The 23,341-nt window shown below is 37.4% G+C and overlaps 2 protein-coding genes across 6 annotated transcripts in view; both read left to right on the top strand.

Annotated features, from left to right (window-relative positions):
• Positions 1–5: 5 nt before the first annotated feature.
• Positions 6–13,314, top strand: PMS2 (PMS1 homolog 2, mismatch repair system component). Of its 4 annotated transcripts, none has more exons than XR_008579360.1 (17): positions 11–96; positions 506–645; positions 1,229–1,315; positions 2,367–2,469; positions 3,011–3,194; positions 3,693–3,860; positions 5,249–5,346; positions 6,107–6,206; positions 6,482–6,566; positions 7,043–7,195; positions 8,257–9,166; positions 9,927–10,094; positions 10,582–10,682; positions 11,599–11,768; positions 12,148–12,291; positions 12,916–12,978; positions 13,137–13,179. XR_008579360.1 is itself a non-coding variant. In XM_054842583.1 (17 exons), the coding sequence occupies exons 1-17, from the start codon at positions 68–70 to the stop codon at positions 13,218–13,220; spliced, it is 2,757 nt and encodes a 918-aa protein (XP_054698558.1). In that variant the 5' UTR covers positions 11–67; the 3' UTR covers positions 13,221–13,314. The 4 variants fall into 4 exon arrangements, 3 of the variants coding, with proteins under 3 accessions (XP_054698559.1, XP_054698558.1, XP_054698557.1); XM_054842583.1 differs by having other exon boundaries at positions 12,148–12,261; positions 13,137–13,314; XM_054842582.1 differs by having other exon boundaries at positions 12,148–12,261; positions 13,134–13,314.
• Positions 13,315–13,666: 352 nt separating this feature from the next.
• The window catches only part of LOC129213115 (radial spoke head 10 homolog B2-like), a 23,289-nt gene continuing 13,614 nt past the window's right edge, over positions 13,667–23,341 (top strand). For both annotated transcript variants that reach the window (XM_054842580.1, XM_054842581.1), the window contains exons 1-14: positions 13,667–14,801; positions 15,195–15,270; positions 15,525–15,593; positions 15,802–15,975; positions 17,048–17,133; positions 17,757–17,877; positions 18,734–18,910; positions 19,614–19,755; positions 20,221–20,345; positions 20,809–20,998; positions 21,759–21,870; positions 21,955–22,034; positions 22,139–22,287; positions 23,054–23,161. In XM_054842580.1, the coding sequence (XP_054698555.1) occupies positions 14,545–14,801; positions 15,195–15,270; positions 15,525–15,593; positions 15,802–15,975; positions 17,048–17,133; positions 17,757–17,877; positions 18,734–18,910; positions 19,614–19,755; positions 20,221–20,345; positions 20,809–20,998; positions 21,759–21,870; positions 21,955–22,034; positions 22,139–22,287; positions 23,054–23,161 (1,866 nt within the window). In that variant the 5' untranslated portion in view covers positions 13,667–14,544. The remainder of the gene's footprint in view (positions 14,802–15,194; positions 15,271–15,524; positions 15,594–15,801; positions 15,976–17,047; positions 17,134–17,756; positions 17,878–18,733; positions 18,911–19,613; positions 19,756–20,220; positions 20,346–20,808; positions 20,999–21,758; positions 21,871–21,954; positions 22,035–22,138; positions 22,288–23,053; positions 23,162–23,341) is intronic.

Here is a 23,341-nt window from a genome sequence, read left to right as displayed (position 1 = left end):
TGGGGGAAGGGACATCCTGAGGGAAGGGGATCCTGAGGAGAGCGCGGCGCGTCCCGCCCAGGTTCCGATGGAGGCGGCGGCGCCGCCGCCGCCCTGGTGAGCGCTAGACCTGGGCTGGGCTGGAGCGGGCCCCGGCCCTACCTGCGGCGGTGGGGGCCGTCCCTGGCTCGCACTCCCCTGCCCAGGCCGCCTCTCCTCACGGGAGGCTCGGGGCCTCGCTCCCCCGCAGCGGGCCGTGCCCTGGCCGCTGGCGCGGTTGCGGCCTCCTCGGCCGCCTCTGCTCCTCGGTTCCCGCCTCCCCTCCCGACTTCCCCCTCGGGGAAGCCTGTGGGGTTTCTCGGGCGCTCCGCGTTTGGATGCGGCCACATGGGGTATGGGTGTTTTACCCCCCGCCTCGCCCTTGGGTGCCGGTTCCTCTCGCTTCAGAGGAGCGGACGAACGAGGCGGGGCGAGCCTGTACTGCCTGCTTTACCCCACCATGTCTTTTCCTGTCCTCCCTTTCAAGCCTGCAGCCTGCCAAAGCCATCAAGCCCATCGACCGTAAGTCCGTTCATCGGATCTGTTCGGGACAGGTTGTGCTGAATCTCGGCACTGCCGTGAAAGAGTTGGTGGAAAACAGCCTGGATGCTGGAGCTACCAGCATTGGTAACCTTCTTTTCATCGTAATTTCATCGAATTTCATAGACTTCTAAAGTACTTCTTTTTCTTCAAAACAGAGTGCATATTAACAAATCTGTGCAAATACTTTGTTTGGGCCCAGCATGTTTGCAGTGATTTTACACCTCAGATAAATAAAGCATTTTGATTCCCAGGCTCCAACTGGGCTCCTAGAAGCATGTGATTTTTGTCTGTGTGATTTTATTTGTAGCCCTTTTTGCCACTAAATAAGGTACATAGCCTATACAGCAGTGATTAGGATCCACTAGCCCCCGGCCTCCAGCTAGCAGAAGTTAAGGCAGGGTTGCAGTATCCAGAGCTGCTGGGATGATAGCTGTCATAATTGGGAAAACTTTTGTTCAGGCAAAAGTGGGATGAAGCTGAACTATCTGCAAGTGCAGGCTGCTTTGCATTAGAGTGCCCTAACTTTTGACAGCTATGAGGATTTTTTTGTTGTTCAAACTTGACGTGGAAAACTATTATCTGGTAAAGTTACTTCAAGTACAGAATTAATACTGAATACTGCGTATAAACATGCAGAATTAAAAGACTTTATTACTCACTTTTGTAGATATAAAACTTAAAGATCATGGAGCAGAACTGATTGAGGTTTCAGATAATGGAGGTGGAGTGGAAGAGGAAAACTTTGAAGGCTTGAGTAAGTTGCACCTTTTTCATAATTTATATTTGGACACTTTGAAAGCATATTTTCAGTGAGAAAGCTACTTTTTTTTTTAAACAAGTTCCTAAGTTTAATCACTTTTAATGGATACTCGGTTTTTACATAATGCATGTGTGACCTGCAAGACTTGGGCAAAACTAGCCCAAGTTAATTAAATTGATTTAATTGCTTATTTAAGTGATACGAAGAATAGAAATAATTATAGAAGAGAAAGTCCTATAAGTGTTCATTTATACATTCATACATTAAACATTCATACATGTTGAGTCATCAGTCATTGTTGAAGGAGTCAAGCTTTGTGAAAGCGACGGCTTTTCAGAGGTGAATTATAAACTTGAATATTTGCTCCAATTGAACTGACATTGCATGCCTGATTCTCAAACTTTCCATGTGCTAGTTTAAATTGCACAAAATGGGAGCAGAAACAATACTGTATGATAAATGTAACTAGCCATTCTTGCATTTCTTTTTTCATATAATAACTAGGCATCTCTTTCACCATAAGTTATTACTCAGTAACTTTCTTTGTGTGGTACATCAGAAACTCTTTCTCCTACTGTTCCAGGACAATGAAAGTTCAGGGGTGCTGCTACTAACTCAGTTTGTTACCTGGTGAGTAGTGCTGCGCTGATTGTGTAGATTGAGCCCTCCTCAGCTGCGGTCATAGTGGAACAGGCTTATGCCTGTCTGCTATATACCATGCACAGCACAGCACTGCAGTCATCCTCTTGCAGGGCAAAATCTGTGGCAGGTACATCAGTAGCAGAGGCAGGTACTGTGTACTGCTCAGAGGCATCTTGTAATGCCATATGAATTTTGGGTGTCAGTATGGAATAACAGGTGTATCTGAGGATTTTAGAGATCTTGCTTATAGTAAAAGGGAAAAGGAAACATTAAGTATTCAATTATTTTGTCTCTAATGAATAATACAGAAGTTTTTTTGCTTGTTGATATGCATGCAAAATCTTACTTGCATAGACCAGTGTCACTTTGAAATGAAATATATATTTTAAATATCTTTTTCCAGCTCTGAAACATTATACATCAAAGATACAAGATTTTTCTGATCTAACACATGTTGAAACATTTGGCTTTCGAGGTGAAGCTCTGAGTTCACTGTGTGCACTAAGGTATTAATATTAAACTTCCTATTTTTGTGCATATAGTAACTTTCTACTGATAACTGAAGCCAACTTTTCAGTTTACCATTTTTGATAAAATGAGGCTTTGGAAACTTCCATTTCCTTAATGTTGAGTCAATTTTGAGCAGTAAGTTGCATGACATCCTGAGTCCTTTCCAACCAAAATTATTCTATAATTCTAAGCACCTGATCAGTCCTTTTATGTACAAAACTTAGTGTTACTTAAGTATGCAGATCTTTGCAGGACGGAACTGTGTACTTGTGTGTTTGATTCTCTGATTTAAAGCACTGTAATATCTAAGTGCTGTGTTTGCTAGGCTGTAACTCAATAAAACTGTATTTAAACTCCTCCCAGACAAAGTATAAATTTGAACTAGCACAGCTACTCTTCAGGTATATTTTTTGTTGTGTGTGGTGAAGAGTTAGTTTTAATTACGTGAATAGTTTCTATGCCTGATTGGGTTGTGAGGAATGGATAAGAAAATACAGTGCTCAGTGAGTAATTCTGTTGCCTCTTCTCCTCCATTAGTGATGTTACCATTTTTACCTGTCATAAGTCTGCAAAGGTTGGGACTCGTTTGGTATTCGATCACAATGGTAAAATTACTCAGAAAACGCCTTTTCCACGACAACAAGGAACGACCGTAAACATACAGCAGTTATTTTATACTTTGCCAGTGCGGCATAAGGAATTTCAAAGAAACATTAAAAAGGTAGGTTAGATCAGAAAATACTAATTCAAAGGAGTGTCATACCCCAGAATTTATTCACTGCTGAATGATATTCAGTTCTCTGGAGAATATGTCGATTATGTCAGACTATTTCATGCCTGTCTTATATCTTCATCAAACAAGGAAACAGTCTTCCTGTGTGGTTTCTTCTTCTGTCTTGCAGTGATTGGTTTTAGAGGTACATTCTCAAATTTTCAGATTTTGAAAAGAATCAATATCATGATCACTTTTGTATATTTGAAAATCTGGGACTGCTGTGTTACGGCTAAATATCAATCCTGTAAACATGCTGGTTGTTTTTAAAGCGCTATTTTTCACATTTTTTTTAAGTTTAGCTTGTGAAGATTTAAGAAAATAGTAAACTCACTTCCCTTACCCCCTTTTTGTGTTACCTGCAAATAGTGAATGTTTTGTTTATACATTTTTGTTTTAAAAAGAGACATTTCATATAAATGTGAACTTTCTTTTTTTCTTTAATAGGAATATGCAAAAATGGTCCAGCTATTGCAGGCATACTGTATTGTTTCAAAAGGAGTGCGAATTAACTGCACTAATCAAGTTGGCCAAGGGAAAAAAAGCTCTGTGGTATCCACTACTGGAAGCCCCAGTTTGAGGGAAAACATTGGAGCAGTATTTGGGCAAAAACAGGTATTACTTTTATTATTGAAAAGAGAGATAATATAGCTGTATTATTAGAGAGATTTTTAATATCTAACAAATAGAGGGGATGTAGGAAACCTTTAAAAATCGTAAGAGTATGGAGCATGTGTTGACTTCTAGCACACCCTACAGGTTGAAAAAAGGAGAAACTTTGAAGCCTCCACAGATTCCCTTGAAGTTTCTAAATCTACTTGGAGATGTTTTGATGTAAGAGAAATTATTTAGGAGATAGGGTTACTGCTTAATACCTCTCTGAAGCCAGTTTTATGAGCTGTTGTGCCAGCAAGCCTCTGAAGGTTTGTGCTTTTGAAAAACAGTATGGACACCAAGGTCTGTATGTCACAAGAACAAGCAATTTAAAAAGTCCTAAAAATGTGATGTGAAGTCTTAATGGGGGAACAGAAAATTGAGGTGTTTCTAGCTTTTGCAACCTCTTTCTGTGAAAGTAAGTTTCATTAGTGTTCTGGTTAACCTATTTAAATAGGATTGCAGTCAGTCCCTGTAGAGGTGTGAACTGTGACGCTTTCTAAATAATAGCTGTAAAAGTAATTGTTATTCTCTAGAAGAAAGCAAAGATGAAAGAAGAAAGCATAAAAACATCCTTCCTACAACCGTATATTACAACCACCAGGAATATTGCGTGGTTGATAGCTGCAGGTTGTTGCTAAGCACTTCCTCCCTTCAGAGTGCCCTTGATTTCAAAGCCTGTTCATGCTGTGGCTGAAAGACTAGGTGAAAGATGTAACTTTGTCGTGTCACATAGCAACAAGCATAGCTGAAAATTCAGTGTAACCTGAATAGATGGTTAGCTTATACCCTGCTTATATAATATCAAATACTTAAATGTAACGTCAGTAGAAGATGCTCAAATGACAGAAGAATAGTAGTGGCATGACTGGGAAAATGTTTGTGGTAAACATCTGTACTTAGGCAGCTTGTGATTCAAATAACATATCTTTTCTAATAGTTGTATTGTTCTTTCAAAAGAAACTTCTATTATTCTTTTTGCCTTTTGTTTTTGCATAAAACTTGATTAGGTCATATCTATGTAGCTGGAGAGTCCAAACTGTGTCAATCATTTCGTTGTTCTGTCTATGTACATTTTAAAGTAAGGGTTTGTGAAATAACTAAGGCAAAAGTAGTGATACCAAAGGATGAGCACAGCCATTTGTTAAGGTATTGCTTCTGTTTCTCAGTAAGCAGTGCTACTGTCTTCTAGTAGGTTTGGGTATTTTAAGTATTTGACTTGGTCAGCCAACTTGAAAAAACCCACCATTTTATAAGGTAGATGGTAAGGCTAATAAACAACAATAAAATAGAAGGAAAAAATCTATACGTGTTTAATGTTTCACTTCCTTTTTTTTTTTCCTTTTAAGTTGCAAAGCCTCATTCCTTTTGTTCAGCTACCTCCTAACGAAGCTGTTTGTGAAGAATATGGACTCAACGCTACTGACATGCCACAAAATCTTTATAGGTAATTAGAAAAGTACAAATCAGTGTTGGCAGTGGCATTTTACCATAACACCAGAAAAAAACCCCACGGTGGTTAATAGTATTAAAAATAACTAAGAACAGCATAGTAGATGTTGGTTTTTCCCAAACTGTATACTATCACTTCATTTAAAAAGTTAATTCAGGACTAAGATGTTGCTAGTCAGATGAGTGGGACAAGCAAAACTGCTATTCCTTGTGTCCTAGTTATATATTACTGTCATCTTCTGCTGAATGTCACCTTTGTCAGTGCTCTGAGTAATTGGATGGATGAATTGTATCTGTTGGTTATACCCGTATTTCTTCAGTAGCGTTACTGAGAAATGTTATGAGATGAATGTGAATCAGTTTGTGTAAGTAAATTGCCCTTTACTTTCCTAAAATGTACTTTTTTTATCTCTCACTATACATGAGATCAGCAAATAGATGCATCAGTATCTGACCAATGACAGACCTCTATTCTTCTGCTCTCACAGCAGAAAAGTTACAAATGCCACTTCTTCTGAAATCAGAGCAAGCTACCTTTTCAATTATCTGATGCCTTTTTGGAGCTGAACATCTAGCCTTTGTCAGATAAGGAATTGGGAGAAGAAATACATATGTATATTTACTGATGCTGGATAGTAGTATTTCTTTTAGCCCCTTATAAAATACTTTTCCATTAAATATGCTCAGAGTCAGAAAAATTTCTTTTGCTTTGCTCCTCCATTTTACATTACTGTTATATTTTTACTATTCAACAGTATTACAGGCTTCATTTCTCGTTGTGATCATGGTGTCGGGAGGAGTACAACAGACAGACAGTATTTCTTTATCAACCAACGTCCGTGTGATCCAGCAAAGGTGAGGTTTTTATTTTTCTAACATCACCAGTGCTAACTTGTTCCATATTCTCTGAAAACCACTGTTTTAGTAGCTGGTATGTATATTTGTGGCTTGATGCTACAGGTTCCTGTGACTCAAGTTTTTGTCTTGTGTCTATCTGTGTGAACAAAAGCTCAATCATACAAAATATGATTTAGTACATTAATTGTTTTGAAGGGGGATAAATAACACATACTGTTGGGAAATAGAAGATAATAGTACTGACATTTATTGTTTTTTCACCTTCTCTGCAGGTTGTCAAGCTTGTGAATGAAGTGTATCACTTATACAATAAACACCAATATCCATTTGTTGTCCTTAACATTTGTGTAGATTCTGGTAAGTTATGAATAATTTTCAGTAACTTCAGTGAAGGCTGTGACTTAATTGAAGAATAAATTGTATTTGTTTAGAGAATATGGTAACTTTTATCTGTATGAGTTCCTGCACTGTGGCAACTTTTTGATCTACAGCTAGTGAGGGGGGTCGAGCTCTGGTTCCACTTTTTTCCCCCTCTTTCTATACTCAAAAGTAACTTCTTACCTCAAGTAATGAGAAAAAAGCAATCTTGTGGTTAAGTTAAATACAGGAAAACTTGTATCATGTTACTGCACAGAATTAGCTTCTGTTTTGTTTGCTGGAATGTTGAGAAAGTTAGAAGTTTAATTTGCAGACATACTGTGAATGTTAACTGTGCCTTTGGTTTTAATGCTGTGAAATAAAAATGGAGGGTGAAAGGGCAGAAAACTTTGATCCAAAGGTGGACTTTTTAAATTTTTTTACTTATAATGCGGTTGCTTTTCTTTTTTCTTTAGAGTGTGTTGACATCAATGTTACTCCAGACAAAAGGCAAATTTTGCTTCAGGAGGAAAAGCTTTTATTAGCAATTTTAAAAACTTCTCTGATGGAGCTGTTTGGTAGTGATGTTAACAAACTGAATGTCAATCAGAAACTTCTGGACATTGCAGGTAGGACACAAATGTGAAAGTTTTGTGTATGATATATGGTAGAGAATTGGAAAATGGAATAATGTGTTTTTAAAAACCCAAAGAAGAAATGAAAAAAAAAAAGTCTGGCTGTTAATTGATACACCTTTCAGGACAGATTATTCGTGTATTGCTTACATTGAAAGATTGTTATCGACAGCAAATAATAAAGGAAGGACTTAAGTTATTAAGTGATTGGTGTGGAAATTACGCATGCCAGCAGAATGTGATTTACAGTCAACTTTATGGAGAAAAAATAACAGAAAATTAGTTTATAATGCTTGAAAAAGATTTCTCTCAAGATATTGGAAGAGATCTGTGTTCCCTTTATTTAAATGTCCTTGAGAAAGAATGATTAAGGTCTCATAAATCTGAAATTTGAGTACGAGTTTATTGGATTTTGAACTTTGATTCTTTTATGATAACTACAGAAATTGCTGATTCTCTTGTGACTGTATAATCTTTCAAAACTGCTTTTCTATGTTAACACCACCTCATCCTCCTCATTTCTTTCAATTTCTTTTTTTACTGACATATAGAATCAGTTGCAGCCTGATTCTTACTGTTATTTAAAATTAATCTTTAGTAAAATACATGTTGGACTGACAATTTGTGAGGTTGAAGTCCTCTAATTATCTACATATCACATATACTGCAAGTATCTATTGTGCCAGTTCCTTAACACCTTGCCAAAGGACTTTTATAGTGACCATTAAAGTGTAAGAGCAATTCACTTTTCCTTGTCACTCAGTCATTAAACTCTTTTGATAATATAAACATACTGATTGCAGTTCAGTTTAAAAACAGATTAGAAATTCATTCACACGAGTACCATTAAGTTTCTTAAAGATGTAACTGCTTCTCTGTTGAATATTAATGCATTTCAGCCCCATATTCAGTCATTGTCTGAGGCTTAAGGGCTCCTTTGAGGAGTTTGCTGTTTTTCTACCTCTCTCTTCATTCCCCTAACTAAAGCACATCATTTAATTAATGTTTCCAACGAATTTAGAATCTTGAAATATTCTTTATTCTGGTTTTATTAGGCAACTTGAAGAAGACTTTTCCTGAAGAGACAGAAAAGCCTCAGGTAGAAATGCTGCCTGACTGTGAGACTAAAAATCCAAGTGGTGAAGGAAAAAGAATAATGACTCTTGCCAGATTAAGGGAGTCATTCTCTCTCCATCAAACGACAGAGAGTAATTTTCGAAGCCCTAAAACAGTAAAACAGCAGCACAGCTCCCTTAGACAAATGTCACTTGATACCACTTTGAGTACTGCAAAGACTCAAAAGGCTGCCTTGACTAAGGAGTCTGAGCATTGTCGTAAGATGGACTCAAAGATGTCAACTCCAAGCAGATATTTGAGAAAATTAGAAGATAATGTAGATTCTGGATTCTGTAGCACTTCTGAGTCAGATGCTGGATGTAGTACACCAGAAGCTGGGAGCTGCGTCAATAGTGAAAGTGTAATTAATCCTCCTGAAGAAGAATTCTGTAGCTCAGAACAACTTCAAAATGAATATCCCAAAACTGTTAGATGTAGTGAGAAATCATTGGAATGCGATGTTCAGGTCTTGGGTGCTGAACATAAGTTAAATCAAGTGAATGACTGTACTAAACAAGATAAGTCATCTCAAAAAGCCAGTAGTTCTTCCTCAAGAGTAAAATGTTTTAAAAGCAGAAGCTTTAAAAGTGAAGCAGATGACTTCAAGGCAGATAAATGTCCTGAAGTGAAGAATACTAGGAACTATATGCCAAGTGTTGATGTGCTGGTGGAAGTTAAAAAGAAAACTGTGCCGCTTGAATTCTCTATGAAGGTTTTAGCAGAAAAGGTGAAAAAAGTAATACAGCAACAACAGAAAAGTACAGAAACACAAAATTACAGAAGATTCAAAGCAAAAATTAGTCCTGGAGAAAATAAAGTAGCAGAAGATGAATTAAGAAAAGAGATCAGGTATTTTCACCTTCTTAACATACTGTATTCCTCAATGAATAAAAATAGTTAAGGAAAAATACAAAACTTGTCTTGGGGGGTGGACAGGAGGCTTACATCTACCTGTTACTTTTGGATATATCTTTTATTTAATTCATGCCACTGAAATGTCCATTTGACAAGTTATTTTACCTGACAGAGCAGCTGTTTGAACTAAGTGCAAACGGAATGTGTAAAAGACACTAGAAAGAAAGCCACAAACATCATCAATTTGGCTTACTTCAGACTTGTAATTTGCAGTGTAGTCAGAGAAACATGGCTGTGAAAATAAGTTACATTCAGGTGGTCACTGGACAGTAAAAGCGTATAATTTATTAATTTTGGATTATAAAACGTGTTAGGAAAGCCGCCTAATTGCAAAAAGAAGGCAAGTATGTCAGCTTCCTTACTTCAAAACTGTGATGCTGCTTTCAGTGTTGATCACTTGGACTATTGCCATACTGCCCATTTCTAATTTTGTCACCACCAGTGGCTCTATTTAAAATGGGAGAATCCCGAACAAGTTCTGTCTTAGTGATGGATTGTGTTCTGCCAGAAATGGCCTCATCAGTCAGTGGCAGATTCCAGATAACTGTGCTTTTTCACATTCATATCCTGCTTAAATGATTTTTTTTTTTAAATTGTGTTCTGCAGAGGAGAAAAAGATGTTTTTAAGTTTTACAGTCTAACCTGAAAACTGATGAGGTGTAATTTATAATCTGTTTATATTTTCTACATACAGTAAAGAAATGTTTGCAAAAATGGAAATAATTGGCCAGTTCAATTTAGGGTTTATAATAGTCAAGTTGAATTCTGATCTTTTCATAATTGACCAACATGCTACTGATGAGAAATACAACTTTGAGATGCTACAACAACACACTGTTCTTCAAGGTCAGAAGCTGATAGTGTAAGTATTTTCAGTGTTTTAACACTAATAATTTTTAAGTTTAATTCAATGTTGCACGAGGATATCTATGATTATATATATTTATGTAGCATTTCACACATTCGAAAGACTTAAGACAAAAGTTGTTTTTATATTCTGTGTTTCAAAGAGTCAATCTTCACATGAAAAATAAATTGCACAGATAACAGTTGTAGCCATGCAGCAAGTCAGTGGTCAGACAGATTTCACAGTGGGTGTACACGGCCACCCACGGTTATTCATTGGGGATATCGGAGGCTGCTACTGCAACAGGGAGTGCTGCCCAACCGTCTTAACTCTTGGAGAAATGCTTGAAAGAGATCTGTTCAGTAATGAGATTTTGGTTTTTTTTAACAAAGTGAAATGTTTTAATAGAGCTCTGTATTAGTATCTCTAGATTGCTTCTGAAACCTGTCTTAAGTGGCCTGCACTGTATACCTATGCAATACCATATTTTTCTGTCTTTCAGGCCTCAAAATCTCAATTTAACAGCTGTAAATGAAACTGTATTGATTGAAAACCTGGAAATATTCAGAAAAAATGGGTTTGATTTTGTCATAAATGAAAATGGTGAGTTTGGGCCAGAAATACTGGAAGTAAAAAGTTCAATGGTTTCATCTCATTTATTATGTAAAAATCTCTTTTGGTAGTTAGCAGAAACTTTGAAATAACGTGCATTATAGTATTTGGTTTTTAAGAGTTACAATTCTGTGGTCTCTTTGCACTATTTAACAGAATGTTGTAGAGTATTTCTCTCACCATCTTTTTATAGAAGTTTCTGAAGACTCTTTGGAGTCACTGACTGTGTGGCTAGATGTGTCTTTTCTGGACGTTTTACACAAAAATCCTTTTGTTATATTGGTACACTTGCAGGTCCCAGTAGGGTTAGGTGCAGGCAAATAAGTCTAGTAACTTTAAATTAATAGATACCATTGGTAAATAATGTTCTCTAGGTTTCCTTATGGCTTTAGCATTGACTTGCTGTGTACTTTTGAGCAAATTGTGTTACCTGCAGGCTCCTTACTGTTTTCCTTATACAGCAACAATAATGAAAGTGCTGTGTGTTACCACTTTGGTATTTGTGAAGTCACTACAGCCTTTTTCCATATGCTTCATTCCAGAATCTCCAATTTTTGCCTAAAATGCTATTAATTATCAATCTTTTACCAACAAAAATCCTCAATTATTTTGTAGTCACATAATTGCAAAATAGCTTCATAAACCATTTGTTCTTTGAAATTGAAGGGTTCATCAGAAATTAGATCTGAGTTCACAAGCAATTTTTTTTTGTTAAAGTTAAAAGGATACCTGCCATAGTTACCACTGTGGTTAGTTAATAACATCCATCAAAAGACTAAATTTAAACATTTGTATATATGCAGGCCACACCATAATAATATATCAAAGTAGTTTCTCAATTTTTCTCTCAAAGAGGTAATTTTGTGTAATGCTCTGGTTTTTTTATTAATTATTGCAAATGTTTCAGCTCCCGTAACTCAAAGAGTTAAATTAATATCGTTGCCGACAAGCAAAAACTGGACTTTTGGTCCACAAGACATAGATGAGCTGATCTTCATGTTAAGTGACTGCCCCGGAGTCATGTGTAGGCCCTCCAGGGTCAGACAGATGTTTGCTTCTCGAGCTTGCAGAAAGTCTGTAAGTATAGCACTTGATGCTTGTTTTCAAATAAATACCATATTTTCTGTTGTGTTATGGGTGGCTGTATCTATATATATTGCAGGGGAAGTTTATTTACTACTGAGTGTCAACAGCTACTATCTGTCATTTTGTTCCTTGTGTTTTTGTCTACTGTAACTTGGGAAAAATTTATGTTAGTTTTTGATTTTGTTTCAAACTAGTGCACATACAAACATGCTTAGCTGTATTTTGTCTTCTGGTCATCTTGTCTTTCTGCTTTTAATGCCTTGTGCAATATTTATGTGCTGTAGTAGCCAAAGTACTGCTCTTATCTGTGTCAGTTGTCAGTCTGGAGAAAGGAAATAATAATAGTTTTGTGGGGTTTTTTCCCTTGTAGGTGATGATTGGAACAGCACTGAATGTGCAGGAAATGAGAAAACTGGTCACCCACATGGGTGAGATTGAGCATCCCTGGAACTGCCCCCATGGAAGGCCTACTATGAGACACATAGTCAGTTTAGACTTGATTTCACCAGAATAAGTCAGTTTCTGTTTGTTAACAGTTTTGATTTTAATTCTTGGTGATATTTTGAGCTTTTATCATGACTCTCTTATTTTGAGTATAAAAATTTTAGCCCACTTCAAATTTGAAGACAATAACACTTAAAGGCATTCAGCAGGGTTTTGTCATTATCTCTATCAAGTCAACAATATCAACATACTGGAATTAATGTGTAAATAACATTTATTTTATTGTGATTTACTGTGTTTATTATTTTTGTAATCAAGACTTTTAAAAAATAAATGTTTATATATAAAGATCCAGAGTAGGTGAATGTCACTCATAGCAAATATACTAATTCTTAAAGTGGAATGTGAATTTAACACTCAAGTAATGCCATAAAACAAATACTAACTTTCTATGTTTATACATCCTGTATACGATAATTTTAAAGAAAATGTAAATGATACACAAGTGAAATTTTTTTTTCCTTATAGTAAAGCTGGGTTTCATTAGAAAGTTACTTCAAGCATTAATATTGCATTTAATGATTAATTTACTGGCATCCATGTTCAGTGCTTGACTAGAATAATTCATCTGGCATATTTACTTTTAATTAGCATTGTTCCCATCCATATTCCAAACATTTTATTTTTTTTTAAGAACTGGGATTCCTTCTCTGAGAATGAATGGAAAAAAGCTGTCTCACCAGGCATTGCTGATCAGGTCAGTCCAAATTCTATCTGAGTAGAACCACAATAGTTAGAAAATTGTCTTTTTGAATCACAAATCCCTTAAAACAAATAGCTAACCTCTTCCCTTTCTGTAAGACCAAGATCTGACCTAAGAGATCTTTGTTTTTATTGATCCCTTTTCCTTAGCAGCTCTATTTACCGCTCATGGAGCTGTGCGGCTGTGATGCTGCTGCCCTGTGCCTGGCACTTCACTTCTCTGGGCTGTGGGGCTGATGCGGTGGGCTTAGACAGAACCGTATACGCATTGTCTGTAACTGTCACACGTGTGAACGGGCCAAATACCACGAATAAATTGTCTGTATTCTGTCTGGAACACGTGCAATCGTCCATCCATGGTTCTACTGTATTAAAACGAACCCAGACAAGGCTGGTTCCCTCTGGGCCAGGGTAAGGCAGAAAGACTCTCCTGACTTGAAGCAAGCCCGAGGACCGGCTCTCCTCAGGGGTGGGCTAGCCTGGCTACTACCGCAGTGCCCTCCTCGAGCGTGGGGCGTCCCGGGCACCGCGGAGGGGACGCCCGGAGGGATTTACCCCCGGTGGGGCTGTTCCTCCCCGGCCTGTGGGGTGGTGGGGACGGGCCCGGTGCCGCCGGCAGCGCGGTTGGTATGGTAACGGCAGCCATCGCCGCACTGCGGCTGCGCGGCGCGGGGACCGCGGCGGTTGTGAGGCGAGGGGCGGCGGCCTGGGGCGGTGGGGAGCTCCGTGGGCTGGTGGGGCTCCCTTGCGGGCGGGAAAGGCTTCCAGCACCAGTCTGCCCTCGCTCTCCCACTCGGGCCCTTCGCGCAGTTGACCTGATACTGTAATTGCCCGAGTGGAACGAGGCGGCGGCTGGAAGCAAACAGTGGTGAGAACATGGCGGTTGCTTGAGGCTGTCCCTGTCAGCCCTCACCACTGCAGCACGCGGATTTGATTCTTGTGTTACAAAACAGTGATGATCAGTCTGTGAAACGAGTGGGAATTATGATTGCAGCTGTTCAAGCAGTCCTGTAACCTTCGGGTTGCTCTTAATTAGCTTAGGAAAAGTTATTTTGCCATACTGGTTATTCTCTGTTGTGGTTCAATCTGCAACTCATAGCGTTAAAGGCAAGTTAAATCAATAATGCCAATGCTGTAACTTTCAAGAAACTCACCAGACTCGTATCTTTTTCAACTTTTCCACATGATTATATCTAGACACCTAAAAATCTTCTAGTAAAGACGGAGACTGCTGTGTAGCAGAAGTAATTCTATTTACAACAGAAGTGTTGTCGTGGTTTTGATGGACTTCTTAGAGGTAATTCACAGGCATCGCTTCCTGTTAGCCCTGTGGTCTGCCTACCACAAACTTGAAACCACTACATTCAGGAACCGTTACGGCAGAAATAACTTAAAATACATGCATGTATAATTAAGAAAAGGTTAATAATTTTTCATGTAGTTAGCTCTTTTGTTGTTGCTGGTTTGTTTTTTTTTATCAAATAGATTATAGGGGGAAAAATCTTTACACAAGACAGTAAACGTTCAGGAGGAAAATACATGTTGAAACGATTAAGTAGTTATGGCAAAGGATAAGAAGAAAGATGGCAAGAAGGCAGAAAGATCTGTACGTCCTCCTATTCCTGTACAAGATGTTACAGCTGAGAGTAGTTCAACAAAGCTGACAGATTTGGAGACCTCAGTGAATGGAGTGGAAGAAACACAGGCAAATCCACCAGTGATAGCGGATAAAGAACCAGAGGAGGTAGAGGAACCTCCAGCCCAAGATGTTCCTCAGTACTACGAGGTGCCTGTTCTTACTCAAGTTATTGTGAAAAGGTATGCTTGTTACATTAGTGAAGTCAAGAATTCTCATTTAAGTATCTCTGGTGTACCCAATGTCATTCAAACACAGATTTGACTCTTGATTTGAGGCAGTGAATTGGGTTATTCAGACCTAGTTGCGTGGTTGTAAGCCAGTAAATGCTAGCAATGTGCTTGTTTTCTTAATTGAAAGAAATATGGGTGAGAGGCAAAACAACAATTATGCGAAATATTACAAGGAAGGTGCAAAAAATTTGAAGTCTTGTAGCTCATTTTTCTATGCAAGATGCAACAACTGGCCTGTGTGTAGACCATGGTAAATCAACGGTCAGTTATTGTACGTCTGTAGAGATTTAGGTCTACTGGCAGTGACTTGAAATCTTCATCTTTAGTTTGTTTTCCTTGTAGCTATGAAGGTGAAAAAGTCCATGGATTGTATGAGGGTGAAGGATTTGCATCTTTTGAGGGGGGAAATACATATAAGGTGAGTGTTTAAATTTAAAAAAAAAAAGTTGATCAAGGTCTTTCTCTAGAACAGGCAGGCTATTTCTTTTAAAATAGGTGGAGGTAGAGCATGTGTAAGCATTGAAAGCTCTGTTGGTTTCTGGTATTAAAACTGCATTTGAAACTAGTAGTTGGAGGGCAATTAACGTCATTATTTTGAAGTCTTACAAAGTCACTCTAGGCTTCAGTTGTAAGAATAAATTTGCAAACAATGCTGTTCTCTTCATTTTGAAGGGCATGTTTTCTGGAGGGCTTATGCACGGACAAGGGACTTACACGTGGGCTGATGGAGTGAAGTATGAGGTAACATGCAATTTGACTTATAACTGAACACAATTACAGCCAATTAGCTGTGCAAATTCAACGAAAGTAGATAAGTTGCAATAATTGGTACAGCATGGGTGGCAACTGCAGAACTACGGCAGTGATTTCAATCACAAGCCTGACTTCTCTCAGATAGTTGGGGAACAGTGAGTCTTAGTTTTTTAAATGTTGTAATTTAATCTTTTAGGGAACATTTGTTAAGAATGTGCTGATGTTTAGTGGCCGTTATACGTGGAATGATGGCAGCATTTATGAAGGATCAATCAAGAATGGAGTTAGGCATGGATTTGGATTTTTCAGGAGTGGTACTTGTCCTGTTTCTTACATTGGCTATTGGTGTAAAGGCAAAAGACACGGTAAGGTAAGTAAGAACACTAAATGAGAGCATGATCTTGGGTGACTACCTTCTAGAACAGCAAGCACGCTTGTGGAAAGATTTTCCAAACATATTTTGTGCCATTACGTGGTCTTACGCTGTGTAGAGATTTGTTTTTCCTAAGGATCTTCTCTGAAGTCATGAATGCTAATTGAAACAATTGGGATGGGATCTTGTTTGTAGTGGAAGAGATGAATGATATCCTAAAAGAATAATTGGGCTACTATGGGGTTTGTCCTTGATGCTGCTCCAAGTACGTGATGACAAAGTCAAAACTGATGACTGCATCAGTAGCCACGTAACAATGACAGAACAATTAGCTTCCCAGTAATGACAAAGTGATCCCGCCTCCCAAATGTTAAGCAGACCAGGTATGATAATTACAATTAAGACTGCCTTATCTAGTGTAAGTAACATCTAGTTGCAACTTTTTAAAGGCAAGTAGTGCTTTTATCTGTCTCAGGTTTTTTGTGCATCCGGATTGAAACACTCTTCTGGGCCTGACATTTTGAAGGCATTGCTCAGCATGTGAGGAAAATCCATTCTAATCACATGGGGTTTGGTCTGTGTCACTAATGAGACACTAAAATCACACAGGCTGCTGTGAATGATCAGCAGTGCAATGGTCTGTCCAGTTTGTTCTGAGAGGAAGCTATCAGAGAAAGACAGAACAATTAATGCTGTAGACCTGCTCTTAAAAGTTGAATTCTGAATGACCCAGAAAACTGATCTACCTCAGAGTGACTACTGTGATTAAGTTGCCAAAGTTAGCTCTCTGAAGAGTATTTCCAAGTGGTTTGAAAAGCATGGTAGACTTTGCCATTGTGTAATATGATTATGGTTTTTTTGAACACTTGGTCTTTTTTAAATTCTTCGCTAGTATTCATCGAAAGAGGCTACTTTTTTATTTAATTTTATATCTTCAGTTGCTTTCAATACAATGTCTCAAAGTGACTATAAGTAAGAGCATGATTATGTGTGTCTTACCTAATTTGTATGCCATGTTTTATTAATGAGGATGAATAGGTATTTAAATTGACTGTACTGTTTGTTTCAGGGTACTGTTTATTATGATCAGGAACGTACCTCTTGGTATTCAGGTGACTGGGTAAATAACATCAAAGAAGGATGGGGGATGAGATGGTAAACATGATAACACTTGTTCTTATTTTCATTTTTTTTTATTTTACATATATTATTTTACCATTTCTCCTACTGTTTAAAATGGATACAAATGCTACCATTTCATAGTAGTGTGTACTTTCTGCAGTGGAATAAATAATTGTACAAAGTGCTTTATAATAATAAAATAGACCACCTCTATAGCTTACATTTTTATGTTGGTATATTTATGCTGATCATTCCCACAAAAAAATGTCTAAAGACAAAATCCAAAATCAGCTTTGGTAAACCACAAATCAACATTTAAAAACAAATAAACTCAATTGATTTAAACAGCTTTCATGAATAAATGAATTATTTGTGGAATTATATATAAAAGAATATTTTTATTAGCTATGGCAAAGACTCTTTGGAAAAAAAGAACTAGTTAATGTTTTTACAGTGATTTGTAAGGAGGTAAACAGTGGGTACAATCAAACCTCTGTATCCATGTCACAGTGAGCCAATTTTCAAATTAATGCTTATATTTAGCATTAATAAATGCTAAATTTATTAGCAATGAAGTTTTGCATAAACCTCGCTTTCGTAAGATCCACTCAGAATTTACTATGAATGAGTCATTAACTTTTTTTGTTTTCTTGCAGCTACAAGTCTGGAAATATCTATGAAGGTCAGTGGGAGAAAAATGTACGTCATGGAAAAGGAAGAATGAGATGGTTTACAGCTAATCAAGAGTATATGGGACAGTGGGTGTATGGCATACAGGTATTAATTTCTTCCCCAGCAACCTCTTGAGTTCAGCATCTGTCCATTACTCTAGTAAAACTAGATGGGGAGCTTTGTGCAATATTGAAGGGGCTTTGTATGATTTTTGCCAGCTGAGATAGCGGAAATATGCTGTTTATTGTAAGTTGATTCTAATGTCAGCAATATCCAAATTTTTAAAAGGCTTTTGACTTAGACTTACAAAATGATAATTTAATTCTCTAATGGAAAATCTAAACATTTTTCATTTAAAAAAAAAAGTTTAAAAGGTTAAATGTTACTTAGCTTGAGATACGACTTCAGCAGTCAGTATAAGTGGCAATTTGCTTCTGTGTCACCTGTAAAATATTAGACAACACTGTTCCCTATTGTGAAAATTTTATGATGGAAGATGATGATTTCTGGCATTTTCTGTTCCTTCCATTTGTTATTCTGTTGGAAAAAATAATGTGAGCTACCTCCTCTGTCTTTTCACTCTATAAAATTGTCAAGGAGTCCAGCTTTTGGAACATCGTGGCGCTCTGTCTGGCATAATGTTCCTCACCTGGCTGTTCCACATAACAGTCAAAAGGATTCAGGCAGGAAGAAAGTCTTTAGGAGTCCTGTTAGTAGAGCTTGCTTAAGTATGTGTTGATTCGGTGTGAACTCTGAGCGCTTCTCCCATGCACCTTTGTAGAATGTAGTTCTATGGATGGTGTGAAGTACTGCAGCTATCAACTGGCTGCTTTCATTTGAGAGATTTGCCAACAGTGACTCTTAAAGATGCCTAGGTGGTTCTCCTTTTTAAAAGTCTGGACCTGTAGCAATAGTAGCTCTTCTGGAGACTTTATTTTTTAAACACACAATTTTTTTTCAGCATGGATATGGCACCCACATATGGTTTTTGAAGAGAATGCCTGTGTCTCAGTATCCTTTAAGGAATGAATACATAGGTGATTTTGTAAATGGGGAACGACACGGACATGGGAAGTTCATATTTGCCAGTGGAGCAGTGTACGATGGTGAATGGGTTTGTAATAAGAAGCACGGCAAGGTAAGTATTGACAAGTCATAAGACAAAACTACAGACAACACCAGAGGAGACTGTTCTGCTCTGTATAGTGGATCTCTAGATTTCTGTATGGAAAACTACATTCAATTTGCATTGTGGGTGGAATCCCAACATAAAGGGCAGAGTCCACTGAAAGCAGTAGGAGTCCTTCCAAGGACCTTGCTGGACCACAGATTTGACTCTGTGGTTAGATGTGTGTTGTGTGTGTAAAGAAACACGTTTTACTGTGGAGATTTTTGGTGCAATAGGTGCATCTTGATTTTTGCAGCGAGTGGTCAGTAGCGTCACTCTTACAGTACGAGCTAATGGATTTCAAGCTATCCATGCAGAGAGATGCTCTCGCATTAACAGACTGTTTTAAAAAAACAAACAAGTGTGAGCGGAGTGCCACATATGCAAAGTAAAGATTGCAAACAAGTTTTCTATATGAAAAGGGGAATGTTTTTTCCTCAAAATATTTTTCAAAATCAGATATATAGGCAATTTTTCATCCCAGCAGTGTGCTTTATTTAACAGATGACAAAGTACTTTATATAAGAGGGTAGGAGAAATTATTTTGCTTTATTTTATCTCATATATTGCATTTTAGCCAGGATTCTTAAAAGGAAATTTGATTGAGAGCATTAGGTTTATTTTTTCTGATCTTTGATTTATGTTGAAATTAATCAAATTAATCTGTCTGTAGGGCAAGTTTGTTTTCAAGAATGGTCGTGTTTATGAAGGAGAGTTTATAGATGATCATATAGTAGAATATCCTGCTTTTCAAGTAGATGCAATGAATGCGGAAGAGCTAAATGCCATTTGCACAGGAAGTCATCTTGGCACTGGTAAGCAGCTTAAGAAAACAAATTCTACACAGTTCACATTTTGTTGTTCCTTTTTTCTGTAATGTGAATTTGTTCATACTTACTCAAGAGCCAGACATATTTCTTCAAAGAACTTTGATAAAGATGGGAATTATCTTAATAATTAATGACTTTTGCTTCCATGCTTCTTGTTTCCTGTGCATGACACTTTGAGTGATTCATCCACGCTACATCTTGTAATGCTTCTGAAACACTGTTGTCTGAAAGTTTCATAACATATATAATATCTGCATTTCATTTGGGCTAGGGGTTGGATTTGAAAAAAAAGCTCTTCAGTTATGTTGATTATTAAATCTCTGCTCCTCACTATAAAGGAGTCTCTATTATTCTCAGTTTGAAGTCAGTAAGATAAGAAGGAATAATATATGTTTTATTTTCCCTCTGTGTGTGTATTTAACTTCATTTTAATTTGTTGTATTTGCATAGTAGAAAACATCACAATTATTAATTGCTCAGAAAATACTTCTGTTCTGGGATCAGATATTGAGTTGGATATATCTTCACTGCTTGACTTGTTGCCAAGGGAAGAGAGACATGAAGAAGTGAAACAAGTACGAGTCTACTGTTTGATATTTTCAGTTTTCCCTCGCAGTGTTTCATATTATTTTATTTCTGGTTTATCTGTATTAAAGTAACCCTTTCCATTAAAGAATTATTTGAAAATCTGAAGGCCATGGGAACAGAAAAGCAAAAAAGAATAAATAGACAGTATTGCCTCTTCCTGAGCATCCACTAGAAAACAATAAAAAAATATGTTAGCCTATCTGGAGGGGCATTCAGCAGCTACCTTTAGCTACTGTGAGGTTTGTCTGCTGACAGAGACTAATGTATTTTTATCAGTCACCAAAAAATATGTATTACGACTACATTTGAGTAATGCTCTCATGAACACTTAAGCAGTATGCTCTTCGAAGTTGTAAGATCAAAAGCATTATATGCCCAGTTACAGGATGAATGCAAGCTGATCCGTACTTGCTGTGAGACGATGCTGAAAACATATCCTATTTTATTTAGGTAGAATTTGCTGTGTTGAGGCATATTACAGAACTGAGAAGAGTTTACACCTTCTACAGCAGCTTAGGCTGCGATCATTCTCTTGACAACACCTTCCTCATGACTAAGTTCCAATTCTGGAGACTTCTGAAGGACTGCCATTTTCATCACTCCAACATAACTCTTGCTGAAATGGATCGGATATTGAGCGGTTTGTATTTCTGTTGATTGGGATCTAGAATGTAGGAATTTTAATAGTAAGCTGTGGAGAGTTGGAGTGGCAAGTTCTACTGGTAGCTCAACACTGGTATGAAGTAGCCCTGAGTAAGTACCTCTGTGCCTGTGAGTTCTCAGCAGATGCATTAACACTTCTCCAGGCACTTCAGGTGCTTAGATGAGAAAATGCAAAATTAAAATACCACTTAAAAAAATGTTCTAAAGAGCTATCTGTTAAAAAGTTGTTTTCACCCCTGATCTTGCCATTACTATTACAGGTAGTTTTAGGAGGTCTGAGAAAGAGAAATAGAAGAAACAGATTTTTTTTTTTTTTTAACACTTTCTCCCCCCGCCCCTCATGCTCTTAACTTTGGTATGCATGTAATTTTTTTTTTAATTTTTTTTACTTCCACAGAGCCAGTTAATAGGTTCCATTTAGACCAGCAGTGGGATGCACTGCAGCATCCCTAGTATGTGAAGGGCTTAAATCCAACTTTGCTTCTTTCATTCCTATATGCTGAGTGGATGCATTTCTAGAAAGAGAGAATTTGCTAAGATTCAGATATAGGTGGACGCTTCTCCCCTGACCTGCTTGTTTGGAACTGGTGCTGTGCCTGGTCTGATTCTTCCAGGAGTGTTATTACACTGTGATAGGTGGAGATGGGGAGGATAAGAAAGGTTGGCAAGTCACTATGCCTGTAAGCATTTTAATGTACATGATAGCAATTGAGATTTATTTTGTCAAATTTTTTTAGGTGATAAAACACCTCTTGAGGAGATACATTGTCCACATGAGACTTTACTGTTCAGAACATTTTTATCTTACCTTATTCGTCTAGCATTTCATATCTATCATGAACAGCACAAGTAAGTTTCATCTTTTAGTGAAATTTGTTTCAGTGCAATCAGTTTGAGTCTTCCCAGGCAAGAGTATTTTTGTTTCAACTATAGGGAGAAAGGTCCTTATCTGCGTAAGTGTTTCTTAGAAGTGATGTCCAGGAATGTTATTCCCGCTGCCTGTCGTATCCAAGGTAAGTAATGGTATTTCTTCTGTGCTGTGCAGAATTCATCAATTAGTACCACGTACATCACAGTTTTATTGTAACTGTTATTTTTTCCCAATTAATTTTTAAAGGTATCTTATTTTCTGAAGAACGACGTACCATTTTTGCCATGAGCTACATCAACAAATGCTGGGAAATATATAGAGCTTTTTGTAGACCAAGTACCAGACCTCCATTTGAACTCACAATGAAAATGAGGAACTTCCTTTGGATGTTGAATGTAATAATCTAAATTTTTTGTGTGTGATTAGATGTGCTTTATTTGTTCAGTTTATATGGGCATTTTAAAATACTGTGTGTGGTTTCTGCACAGTTGAAAAGGTAGGAGTGCTGTTACTCGTACAAACTGTCCAACAAACACGAAAGGGACAGTTGTTCTATGCATATAGTTTATGTACTTTTGCAGGATTGAATTCTGATTTCATAATCATTTCAAAGAATCAAATCTTAGACAAATGTGTTTTAAGGGAATATAAATATTTTTGCTGGCTTTTTTTCTTTTTTTCTTCCATCCTGTAAAATGTATATACAAAAATGTCTTACTGGTGGAACTCAAAGACTAGCAGCTTTTGAAATAACACAGTAGACCATTTTAATAATGCATTGATTTAATATACTGCATGATGAACATGAGATTCTTTACTAAAATTCAGTAATTCAGGGACAGGTCAAGGTTGCACTGAAGCTAGGGAGCAATTCCCATTGATATGCCTGAGTTTTGGGTCACTGTCAGTGTTTTAAATCCAAGCCTTTTTTTAATGAAAAAAATTAATAAAAATATCAGATGGCAAAACTCACTTAACACTGTTTTTGCAGTCTAGGAAAAATTCCCATTGACTTCAGTAGGGTCAGAATTCACTCTGTCATTAATTACATATGTGGAAGTATCACTTGAAACCCCTGGAAATGTTGACACAGGCTTTAAGATCAGGTCCACATGGGAATGCCTTAAGTGCTGTTAACATGTAACATTTAATCTTACCCAGGATTTTAAGCTTCTCAGCAAACAATTAACTGCTTCAAGACTTGTGGAAATACTTGTCAAAGGTGGTCCCTCTCTACATGACAGCAGCAGTGCCAACCTGGAGCAGGAGGTGTGTATGGAAAAAAACCCATCATAGTTCATTGCTACAGGAACAATTAAAATTACTTTTAAAAAATGCTGCAAATACTGTTCTATATGCTAGAACAGGAGGAGAATGAATTAATTTATTAAAAAAAAAAGCATCCAAACCTGAGCCTCTATTTTTTGTCTTCCTTTGTTCTGCCTATAT

The sequence above is a fragment of the Grus americana genome, chromosome 15 (assembly GCF_028858705.1).
Source record: "Grus americana isolate bGruAme1 chromosome 15, bGruAme1.mat, whole genome shotgun sequence".
In the NCBI taxonomy this organism is placed as follows: domain Eukaryota; kingdom Metazoa; phylum Chordata; class Aves; order Gruiformes; family Gruidae; genus Grus; species Grus americana.
This window is presented reverse-complemented; position numbering and strand designations above follow the sequence as displayed.